This window comes from Salmo trutta, chromosome 14, assembly GCF_901001165.1.
Source record: "Salmo trutta chromosome 14, fSalTru1.1, whole genome shotgun sequence".
NCBI lineage: Eukaryota > Metazoa > Chordata > Actinopteri > Salmoniformes > Salmonidae > Salmo > Salmo trutta.
The window spans coordinates 48,186,034-48,198,082 of record NC_042970.1 but is presented as its reverse complement, the minus strand read 5'-3'; the positions used below and the strand labels follow the sequence as shown (position 1 = coordinate 48,198,082).

General features: G+C 41.6%; 1 protein-coding gene across 1 annotated transcript; it reads left to right on the top strand.

Moving 5' to 3' along the window:
* The first annotated feature begins 1,185 nt into the window (after nucleotides 1–1,185).
* Nucleotides 1,186–11,918, top strand: tpra1 (transmembrane protein, adipocyte asscociated 1). The gene is made up of 11 exons (XM_029776226.1): nucleotides 1,186–1,362; nucleotides 2,068–2,254; nucleotides 3,011–3,143; nucleotides 3,305–3,391; nucleotides 5,909–5,981; nucleotides 7,028–7,107; nucleotides 7,270–7,380; nucleotides 7,820–7,880; nucleotides 8,098–8,200; nucleotides 9,296–9,376; nucleotides 9,717–11,918. The coding sequence occupies exons 2-11, from the start codon at nucleotides 2,082–2,084 to the stop codon at nucleotides 9,979–9,981; spliced, it is 1,167 nt and encodes a 388-aa protein (XP_029632086.1). The 5' UTR covers nucleotides 1,186–1,362; nucleotides 2,068–2,081; the 3' UTR covers nucleotides 9,982–11,918.
* Nucleotides 11,919–12,049: the final 131 nt, after the last annotated feature.

Genomic DNA, 12,049 nt, shown 5'->3' with positions numbered 1-12,049 from the left:
GTACGGCAACTGCACCGCCCACAAACGCAAAGCTCTCCCGAGAGTGGTGCGGTCTGCCCACAGCATTACCGGGGGCAAACTTCCTGCCCTACTGGACACCTACAGCACCCGATGCCATAGGAAGGCCAAAAAGATCATCAAGGACATCAACCACTCGAGCCACTGCCTGTTCACCCTGCTATCATCCAGAAGGCGAGGTCAGTACAGGTGCATCAAACCTGGGACCGAGAGACTGAAAAACAGCTTCTATCTCAAGGCCATCAGACTGCTAAACAGCCATCACTAGCACATCAGAGGCAGCTGCCTATAGACATAGATTATGAATCACTGGCCACTTTTAGAAATGGATCACTAGCCACTTTAATAATGTCTTGTATCTTCCATTACTCATCTCACATGTATTAACTGTACTCTATACTATTCTACGGTATGTTAGTCACTTTAATTATGTGTAAATATTGCATCACCCATCTTATGTATATACTGTATTTTCGATGCTATGCCACTGTATTTTAGTCCAATGCCGCTCTGACATATATGTATATATTCTTAATCCATTCCTTACTTAGATTTACGTGTTTTTGTGGTATATGTTGTGGAACTGTTAGATATTATTGTTAGATATTACTGCACTGTCAGAACTAGAAACACAAGCATTTCGCTACGCCCGCAATAACATCTGCTAAACACGTATGTGACCAATACATTTGATTTGATTTTGAACATTAGTGATAACTACTATTAATTGTTATATTTATTTGCAGAGGATTTTTTTTGTAATACTAAAGCCATTTGATTTTGACGTTTCTATACCACCATCCCTAACAGGACACACTTTTTTTTAAGGCACTTCGATATAACGTATTTTTCGTAGCAGGTCAGAAGCATTTTCCTAACCTTAATCTCAGTCTCCTAACCTGCTTGGAAAAACTCACATCAGTATCTAAATGCAGTGAAATGAGGGGCCGTGTTCGAGATCATCAAAACCGTGATGTATCATGACTGACTGACCTATAAGTAATTTATGTCGTTATTTATAATGCAAGGTGATTTGTAGATCAGTCAGTCGGCAGTCTCTTTCTCTGTCGGCTGCAGTGTCGAATGAGCCCAGTGTTTACCCCCATCCCAAAACTGTTGCAGACGGATGTCGTCATACCTCCCTCAGATGCGCCTGCGCAAAGATTGATATCGAAATTAAAATCCGGTTTGTCAGGTGACTAGCTAGCTTGGATAAATTATTAATTAAAACAGTAGACAACAGTATGATAGGTTAGCTAGTTATGTTTCTTGCACCAAAAGTATTGTCCGTGAAAAGTGCTGCAGAATATACAACTTGCCCTTGAATTCGAGACGACTGAAACGGTAACGTTAAGATCATTGTTAGCTAGAGCTAGCTAGCGAACCCGTAGCTATCTAACGTTAGTTATGTTTGTTGTCAAGCTGTCGAATCGTTGCAATGCTTTGCTTGTTAACTACATCTCCCCGCCAGCCTTGCCCTGACACGGCGATGTTTGTTTTGATATTCAACATGTGAGCCACTCAGCCATGGCACTAGATAGCATCGACTTTCTATATATTCTAGAACGTTATTGCAGCTAGCTGGAAGCTAACGTTAGCTAGCTGGCCTGATTTTGTTGTACACAAGCTACGTGACACTGTCACGGTTACGTAACGTTAACCTTACCGGACGTGGAAAATGTTTGAACAGACAGATGCCGCGTTTAAAAACAACTGGGAACTCGAGAAAATAAAACATCACAAAAAAAAAACACATTGAAATGTCATCCATCTCGGAATTGCAAGTCGGAAACTATCTATCTTCTAGAGTTCAAACTTTCCGACCTGAATATCACCGATGTCATCATGGTTTGATCTCGTTTGTCTTGAAAATATCAAGTGCACAGACTAGAGCAAGTACCCCTGTATTTTCTCATATGTAGCTAACGGTAGCTCATAGTTACCAATGTTAGGAAATAAGCAAACCGCTGTGTATTTGAGCTGGAATTACTATTATGTATTGTTTACTTGGTAACACCACATTACTGAAGTTATAACGTTTTCCCCTAGGCCTTGAGTGCATTATGCTTGACACCGTGACTGCAGTGGTGAGGTTTGCACAATACAATGGCAGCATATTGCCAACTTATGTGGAGAACACATCAGCAATTCCTACCTGGCAACCAGAGTTTGAGGCCAACATCACCAAGCCTCACAGATGTCTCCAGGTCCTATTCGAGGACATTGGCGAGTCAAGGTAAGCCAGATAGGACTGCGTTTGCTGTGCATCTTTTGAACGTATTGCATTATCTCAATTCTACATTTTGAAACACTTTGTCATTCACATTGCTGGTACTATTCAGTTCTGTGTTTAATGTTATGAAGACTGGTGTAGTCTAAGAAGAATAACACTTACTCTTTGGAACTAATGGCCATATAGGCTATACAGCAGGTAACAGGGGTTTGGATTGGTCTAAAATGAGGGTTGAGTTTCACGTCTTCATGATCTTTTGTCAATGTCTCTCGCATACAACCGTGCAGGCCAGCAGCATACCTCCCTGCATCCCACTGCTAGTGTACCTCTGACGCTAAGCAGGGATAATCCTGGTCAGTCCCAGGATGGGAGACCAGATGCTGCTGGACGTGGTGTTGGAGTGCCAGTAGGAGGCACTCTTTCCTCTGGTCTAAAACAAATATCCCAATGCCCCAGGGTAGTGATTGGGGACATTGCCCTGTGTAGGGTGCTGTCTTTCTGATGGGATGTTAAGTGGGTGTCCTGACTCTGGCCATTAAAGATCCCGTGGCACTTATTGTAAGAGTAGGGGTGTTAACCCCAGTGTCCTGGCTGAATTACCACTGTGGCCCTCATACCATCATCCCCAGCTTCCAATTGGCTCTTTCATCCCCCTCATTTCCCCTGTAACTATTCCCCAGGTCATTGCTGTAAATGAGAATGTGTTCTGAGTCAACTTACCTGGTAAAATAACATATTTTTTTAACTCTCCCTCCTTAGAGTTCGGTTTTGGGACCTCCTGCTCCTCATTCCCAATGTGGCTTTCTTCATGTTCCTGATGTGGAAACTGCCCTCAGCCAGGGCCAAGATCCGGCTCACCTCCAGCCCCATCTTCATCACCTTCTACATACTGGTAGGCAACCTCTTATATTCAAGCTCTGGAAATAGGACAGCGAGATGTACACGTAAAAAGTTGGCTTGTTAGAAATTGAATGCATACATTTCCATAATAACAATCCAGTGAGATCCTGCTTGGCGGCTCTTTTAATTGATGTCTGACCTATGTCCTTCCAGGTGTTTGTGGTGGCAGCGGTGGGAATCACCCGTGCCATAGTGTCCATGACCGTCAGTGCATCCAGTGCTGCCACCATCATTGACAAGGTAAGACTACTATGGCAGGGTGAAATTGGTGACACTGAACCACCTATACTTGTAGCGTGTTAGAGACTTGCTGTAATAATTCATAACTCAAGGCTTCTTGCCACAGCCCTTGTAGATGCATAAAGGCTTTGGTTTTGTCATGCCATACACAGATGGAAGTTAGCGTCCGTAAAAAGGGAAAATGTGTGCTCTGAGCGACTTGGGAATCCAGAAAAACATATAAACCCAGGAGACTTCACAAGTTTATCTCAAAAAAGAAAGCGGAGCAGTCTGATTTCTGCAGTTATCAGGACAAACATCTGAGTGCTTCTTTCTTTTCTAAGAGAGTCATCTTGTAAAACTATTTTTTTCCCTTTTCTGGTACATCATAAGACTCGTTTTTAGCATTCGTAAGAGCTCAAGACTCCTTATGGAAGCATGTAAATAAAGTAATTAATTTACATACAGGTGGTTCTCAGAAAGTGTTACCCTCAAAATGGCTGTAGTGGTGAGATGGTGTCAGTCATTGAGCTGTGCTGTATCGATTGAATTTTGAGCCACACACTGCTATAAATGGCTTCTTAATACACCCTGGAAACCATCGAGATTCACTCTGGCTGCGTCCTAAACGGCACCCTATTCTCTATATGGTGCACTATTTTTGACCAGGATCCATATGGCTCTGGTCAAAAGGAGAAAACATTAACAAGACCTGCTCTTTCCATGACATATACTGACCAGGTGAAAGCTACGATCCCTTATTGATGTCACTTGTTAAATCCGCTTCAATCAATGTAGATTAAGGGGAGGAGACAGGTTAGATAAGGATTTTTAAGCCTTGAGACAATTGAGACATGGCTTGTGTATGTACCATTCAGAGGGTGAATGGGCAAGACAAAAAAATGTAAGTACCGTTGAATGGGCTATGGTAGTAGGTGCCAGGCTCACTGGTTTGTGTCAAGAACTGTAATGCTGCTGGGTTTTTCACGCTCAACAGTCACGACGTGTGTCAAGAATGGTCTACCACCCAAAGGACAGACTTCCAGCCGACTTGACACAACTGTGGGAAGCATTGGCGTCAACATGGGCCAGCATCCCTGTGGAATGCTTTTGACAACTTTTAGAGTCCATACCCCAATGAATTGACGATCTTCTGAAGGCAAAGTGCGGGGGGTGCAACTCAATATTAGGAAGGTGTTCTTAATATTTTGTACACTGTGTATAGGGCAGTGGTATTGAAACGTTTTCATTGGGGACCCCATTCACCCCCCCCACCAGAATTTATGGGAACTCTATTTTTCACCTAAGATTTCTTATGACTCAACGTCAAATCTAATGACACAACCTTAAAATTGGTACATTTTAGATTTTTACATCCACAAATAACCTTCAATTTATTGCATTTTCATCTCTTATCAAAATTAAAAGTAACCAATGAATACATTTTACATTAAAACATTTGACATATTTGGCCACCCCACTGCCGTTCCCGTCGCGACCTCGGCGTTGAATACCATAGGTAATGGGGTGACGTTTGGGGAGATTCCGATGACTTTCCATAGGGTGATGAAATTTCACTCATGTTATAAAATACATTTGACCGAGTCAAATGTGATTTATTCATGATCTGAATTGTTCAATGGGGTATTTTTCTAACATTGAATTAATACTATGGCGGATTTCTTAACCTAATACCGAGCTCTGACAGAGCGGTGCAGCTTTCTTGAAGATTTGACATGTGGTGGTCGTCTTCAAAGTTGTTTTTGCTGGTAGGGTTGCAAAAATCGAAATCAGCTTGACGATCTGAGGTAAGACTGAAAATAAATTTAAAAAGCGTATTAGTTTTGCATTAATATGAAAAAGTATACTAAGATATGAAAGTACTACATTGTCTCAATCTATCTTATCTCTATATTGTTTTATGTCTTGCGGATTCGAGGAAAGAGGACTAGTTCAACGGGAAAGTAATCCTCGGGTAGCGTTCGTTCTCGCTGACACAATGCTTTGCAATTTTCCTTATTTTTGACCACTTCTTTTCTCTGGCAAAAACTCCAATAACTTTTGAACGGCTTCTGATAGGGCCGTGAGTTTTGGACCATTGGTTTTCTTAGTGGATTATCTACACAAAACAAATATTTGACCTATTGGTCATTAGCAGTAGGGAGCATGAAGTATTAAGAAATGCTGTGACTTGATTAGTGATAACATGAAGATATTTCAAGAGTGTGTCTCAACCCTCTAAATGGCCTAGTCTGTCTCTTTTCCCCTTCGTGTGCACTGATTTCAACAGACAGGATGTGATCCTCAGAATATCCGAATTTGGGTAGAGAAAGCTGATCTGAAAGCAGTGCTCCCAGCCTATTAATTAGTTAATTTTTGTCTTTCATGTAAGTTGATTTGTTAATTGTGTATCAGATTGTTTCTGCTACAACAGACCCACAGATGAATGCAGAGATGAAGGAAAGGTGATTAGGAGAGGGAGGCTTCTTGAGACTATATTGAGGTTGACTCCTTTTTTTTTTATGTCTCTCTCTTTAGGTGCTGTGGGAGATTACCCGCTTCTTTCTGCTGGCCATTGAGCTCAGTGTGATTATTCTGGGACTGGCTTTTGGTATGTCTTCTAATGACCACCACAATACATTTAATTCATTAAACTCTCTCTTTCAACGTTTCCTTTTTCTGTGTTATTATACTACTAATAATAAAATGATTTTTTTTTTTTTACTGCTCTAGGTTTATTGTTATTATTGCTTGGATAATCTTATCTGCGATTGTGCGTTGATTTAGTTTTGAATTCTTTATGCGGTGCGCTTTGCACAGAACATCGGAATAATTATTACTGTGAGTTATCCCTGTGAATCACTGGAATGTTTGTTTGTGTCAATTAATCCAGTAAGGGATGGGTTGCCGACTGGTGATTTTAACATGAAAATAAAATGTCATACATTTCAACTCAAAGTTCTTTACAGTAGCCTGGTTCCAGATCTGTGGGTACTATCATTGTTAACTCCTTGTTTGGAATCACAATGAATGACAAGGAGTTGACATGATAGCCTGGATGCCAGTATGTTTTTGCTAACTATACACATGAAATTAAAACAAAAGCTACAAAGTACACGCTGAATACAAAGTATAGTATGTTTATTAGGACAATATGCAGAAGTACATGACTAATGTGTGTAAGGACAATATACTATAAACAGAATATTAGCTAAACAAATGTGCAGCGCAATGAAAATGTAAACGATGTGTAATACTGCAAACCTAAAACTACGACATCTCCCTCTGGGCTCGTCTCACTTCTGTTGTAAGACTAACACTTTGAATGACTTAGTCACCAATGATATGACTACAGTTGCGCACACACAGTCATATATAGTCATGCACTGTCTGTATACGCGGTAGTGCATATACAAGTTGTTTATAGTTATGGTATTCTTAGAGGGGGAGGAATTAGGCTAAGCTTGCTGTAGACTCAAACAGTATAAAGCTGACAGAGCGTCATTATTACTGTACTGCATATTCAAATGTTTTCTTTTTCAGTTTTATGGTAGTATCGTAGTCGACCTAACCTCTTGCTTACGTTTTAGAAGTTTTGGGCCACTTTTGCCCTGGGGTATTGAAGAATTCCCACTGATGTGTTTCTTCTGTTGACAGGCCACCTGGAGAGCAAGTCCAGTATAAAGCGTGTGCTGGCGATCACTGCTGTACTGGCACTGGGTTACTCCATCACGCAGGTAAGACTGGAGACCACTCGCATGGCAGCCCCACAACTCTCAAACTTACACGAGATCATAACTCAAAACCTCCATAATAAGAAGTGTTTACAAATGACAAATAAAAATGAATGACTGGTAAATGGAACCCCTGTGTTGACCATTTTGATGGTTCTTCCTCAGGGCACCCTGGAGATCCTGTACCCTGACAAGCACCTTTCCGCCGAGGACTTCAACATCTATGGCCACGGGGGGCGCCACTTCTGGTTGGCCAGCTCCTGTTTCTTCTTCCTGGTGAGCTGCCAATGGTTACAGTGCAAATGCAGAGCTGTCAAAGTTATTTGTAGAATAATGTAGTTGTATATAGTTCTACTGTCTGGAATTGTACTTATAACATGAATAGAGAGGGGGTTTTGATCACTTCTGTTTTGAGAATTGTTAGAATTGGATGTCTTTGTGCCACATGTTTGGTCCTCTAATTTTGCTGTCTTGTTATTTTGTAATGCAAGAAGGCACTAATTTCACCAATGGGTTTCTGCATGCTAGCACATACCCACAGACTTCCGGTCATTGTGCTTATGCTAGTTAGCATTGACTCGCAACCCTACCTCTAACTTCCTTCATACTGGACACAGCGACATCAAAATGGTATCCACCAGTTCATCTGACTCTGGGGAAGTAGATGAAGGGCCTCCCGAAGTACCCCTTTTAACACTGGTCCTTGCGCTTTCAGGTGTACTCTCTGATTGTCATCCTTCCCAAAACCCCGGTGAGGGAGAGGATATCCCTGCCATGTGAGTTATTGGGACATTTGTTCACCCAGAAAACTATCAACAGATGGCAGAGGGCTTTTTTTCAGGGTCATTTACTAATTATACCAACCGTTGAGTTCCACAGTGCTGTTTTTTTTTTTTTTTTATTCTCCCTGATGTTTTATGATTAGCTGGAGAGTGGCCTTGTGTTAGCAGCAAAGTTGACTCACACCCCTTCTTGGGCCTCCTACCTCCACAGCTAAGAAGAGTTTCTATGTGTACGCTGCCGTCCTGTCCCTGCTCAACCTGGTCCAGGGCCTGGGCAGCGCCCTGCTGTGTGCCGGCATCATAGAGGGGCTCTGGTGAGTGTCTGTACTGTGGAAAAACAAGTGATGGACATTCAAGTAACTGTTCAGAGATTCAAGTAAATCATCACACTCTGATCTATGATTTATCCTAATGAAGAAAAAGGGTTAAAAAATATTGTCTTTTCAATCACACTTGCGCATTGATGGCAGCGCGTACTTTTCATTTGACATCTGTGTTTAATTTATCAACTGTGGCCTAACTGCAAAGCAATGGATTTATCTAGGTTTTATCTGTATTTTCAAGGTTGACTTTTTTTTATAATGACAGTGTTACATAGACCTTATAGCTGAGGGTCCAAGTCCATTTTCTAGCTGAGGGACAAGTAATTTCCCCCCCCCCAATCTAATATATGTATTTTTTTTATTCCTTCTGACATACTGTATCTTAAAGACCCAGTGCAGTCAAAAATGTGATTTCCTGTGTTGTGTATATATTTCCACAGGTTGGAATAATACTGTAGAAATTATGATAATTCCCTTTTAGTGTAAGAGCTGTTTGAAAAAAAAAACGCCTGACATCACCAGGCGGTAAATTGGTTAATAGACAATAAGAGTTCTAAACCTTTCTGCCAATAAGAGTTTGTTTTCAGTTTCCCACTCCCAGACAGTCCTAGCAAAATTCTTGCTTGAGAAATTGATCTTTGCTAAGAAGCTATTTTTGTGTCCTTTTTGACCATTTTAATTGAAAACAATCACAGTAAGGTACTATTTATTTATTTATTTATTTATTTATTTAACCAGGTAAGTTGACTGAACACATTCTCATTTACATCAACGACATGGGGAATAGTTACAGGGGAGAGGAAGAGGGATGAATGAGCTATTGTTATGCAGAAATGATTTGATATTCAGATAAGAATGGCTGCATTGCACCATTTTAAAAGATGTACTTTTCCCTCAAAGTAGAGCAGCTTGTGTTTTAGTGTCCATGTTCTGGTGTTTTCTGTGTAGCCTAATTGAAGCCTAGTGTCATTCTGGTGCTAGGCTATAGAGCTCTTTCAGTCACTGCTGATGCCTGATGATGTTTATCTGGGTCAGTGAGCTCCCTGTTAGTCTGTGGTTTATGTGTATCTGTGTGATTTGTAACAGCTGCGTGGACGTCACCACCTTCCTCTACTTCTCCGTGTTCGCCCCGCTCATCTACGTCACCTTCCTCAAAGGCTTCTTTGGGTACGTAGGTCAATGGCTGAAAACTATGGCTGTCTGAAAATATTACTAAATGTCAAATCCTTGCTTCCTGTCCTTTTTTCCCCTTAATTCCTCTCAAGGCTCATTGGAGGAAGAGGTCCAAGAGGGACCTTGGATCCTGTCCTCCAATGCTCTTTCAGGTTAATTGAGGAAATGAGGACAGAAGACACAGGCAGGGTTCCCCAATGCATGATTCATGTTTGGGTATCATCAGGCAGAAGTAAAATGCAACATGTCTTTTCGTCCTCCTTTTCTTCCTGTCCCTCCTTTTTCTCTCCTTGTCCCTCTTTTTCCCAACTCCCTTCCTCCTCCCTCCCTCTAGCTCGGAGCCCAAGATCCTCTTCTCCTACAAGTGCCAGGTGGACGAGCCGGACGACCAGGCAGACGTCCACCTGCCCCCCACCTCGACCTCTGGTCTGGGCCGCAAGGAGCAGCTGGAGCAAGGCTCCTTCTACTCCAGCACTCAGATAGACGGCCTGACTGCCACCGGCATGGCTGCCTACCTGGACGACGTGGCCTCTGGTCCTTTCGGGGCGGGCAGCATCAACAGCATCGACAGCGACCGCTGGAGGTCCATCAACGCCTGAGGAACAGGGAGGTTAGGGGATGTATGCTAAGCTAGTAGGAGAGTGCTAGTAGGACTGGTTAAGTGGAGAGTAGTGAGGTGGGAGTTGGAGTTTGCTATGGCTCTCTCTCCCTCTGGAGAAACTGTGAGGAGGGCCCTCATTGAGGAAACTGCTCCCCCATTTCAGCTCCTGTTTGTCCTCCATATCCTTCATTTTGGCTCTTGCTACCTGCTCCATTCTGGCTCAAACATTACATTCTTCCCAATACCTGCCTGGGATTTTTCCACAACTTCAGTCAAGTATTATCCCCCCAGTAATTGAGTGCGTGGACAACAAAGCTAAGAAGCAAATGTTCTTTGTTAAGTGTAAAGGTAATGTCCGTTACATTCCCATCGAAGGGTTACAGCTCAGTGAGGTAAAGTCCACTAACTGTGGCTTTGTGTTAGATTTGTGACTACTTGGTAACCAGGTCGTATTGAATCACCAATTCACAGTGCCTTGCTCCCTATAGACCAGACCTGTCTTTATCACGCTAGGACCCTTCTCTAAATTGCATCATTCGTAATGTTTTATGTTTGAAATCAGTGCTTTTTTCCCCCCAGTCTTTGATGTTTGATGTGTAATGTCATGTACCCTCATTGTATTAATTGAGGAACTCGGGCTTGAGTCTGCAGGAGCTTGGTATGCCGTGTCAAAGACCATTAGTAGTGCATCTGGTATCCATGTGATTTGCTGCTGGGGCACAGGGAGAATCAAAATGGAGGCTGTCGCACTCGTCATCTCTATCTATTTTATGTTATTATTTACTGTCTGTTTTATTTATTTTAGTGACGCTCGGTTTTATGTGGATAGGTAGTTCCATCAACGGATCAATCCTGGTATAAGAAATGTTTCTAATGACTAAAGCAACATTTACAAACCAACCGTCAAATGAGGGAGAGAGAAGGCAGGAATAGCACTTGTGGTTAGGCTATGTATTTTGCGGACCTTTTTGTTTTTTTTCAAGAAATATTCATCCCTAGATGCATTGGATTCAACTGAAAAGAAACGGAGAAAAACAAAGGTAATTTATTTTTATGACCCAAATAACTAATATTGAAATGTCATTTTCAAGATATGAAATTATTGAATTTGGCCACCTTGCGTTGCTCGTGTGCTCTTTTATAATCAAGCCCTGATTTTCATCACAAAGAAAGAGCAACTTTAAACACAGTAAATCTGTTTTCTCATAATGCTCAATGCGAACTGGACCAATTTGCATGAAACACTACTCCCTTGCTGTAATCCTACTTTGTCTGCTGTGAACTTAGTAGCCCACAACACATGGTTTTCTGTGAAACCAATTCCATTGTTTATGCTTCCTTTTGATTTTGTCACTTTTATTCATTCTCCCACCCTGAACCAGAATTGCCCCTTGGAATGGTGTACATTTGGCGTGGTAAGACATTGTCTTGTGAGTGGAGTTCGTCGTGTGACATATAGCATCAGTATGTCATATAAGGACACGTTTATTTTTTTCATAAATGTAAGCCACCACAAAGCAAGTGTTTTATATTGCCATAGTAGTATTTTATCAGTCTTCTGCCTTGCGCGTCCCAACACTTGACCTGCATCAACAAAGGAAACCCTGTAACTTGCTCTCACACAGGCATCTATTTCTAGAGAAATGTTGTAAGGTTGCATTTGAGGGTCAGCATAATTGATGAAAAATGGAGTATAATATTTATAAGGTGTTAGTGGGGTGTGGGTTTCAAATGCAAGTGTTGGCAGGCTACGTGAGATTGAATACAATATTTAATTGAAAGGACTTTGAAAAAGAGTAAGGGTACTCAGTGCCAGCAAGCTGTGAATAACTTGTAATTGTATTTAATAATGTATCATTGTAGAATATTCAACCCATATGTTGTGTTGAGGATTACATGAGACGATTAAACCTGCTTCCTTTTCATTCCTATACATGCATGTCTCCTCTTGGTGGTTTCTTGTGGTACTGCAAATTGAAACGTTTCGTCTAGTCCCAATTTTTGGGGGATGCAGGGCTTCATGTGATTTGTATTGGCCAAGACGTGGAATGTATGGCATTACATGT

Coding starts and splice junctions, on each gene's coding strand:
- tpra1 (XM_029776226.1), top strand. CDS start 2,082: ATGCTTGACACCGTGACTGCAGTGGTGAGGTTTGCACAATACAATGGC. Junction 3,144..3,304: donor TCATCACCTTCTACATACTG/GTAGGCAACCTC, acceptor ATGTCCTTCCAG/GTGTTTGTGGTGGCAGCGGT. Junction 7,108..7,269: donor TGGGTTACTCCATCACGCAG/GTAAGACTGGAG, acceptor GTTCTTCCTCAG/GGCACCCTGGAGATCCTGTA.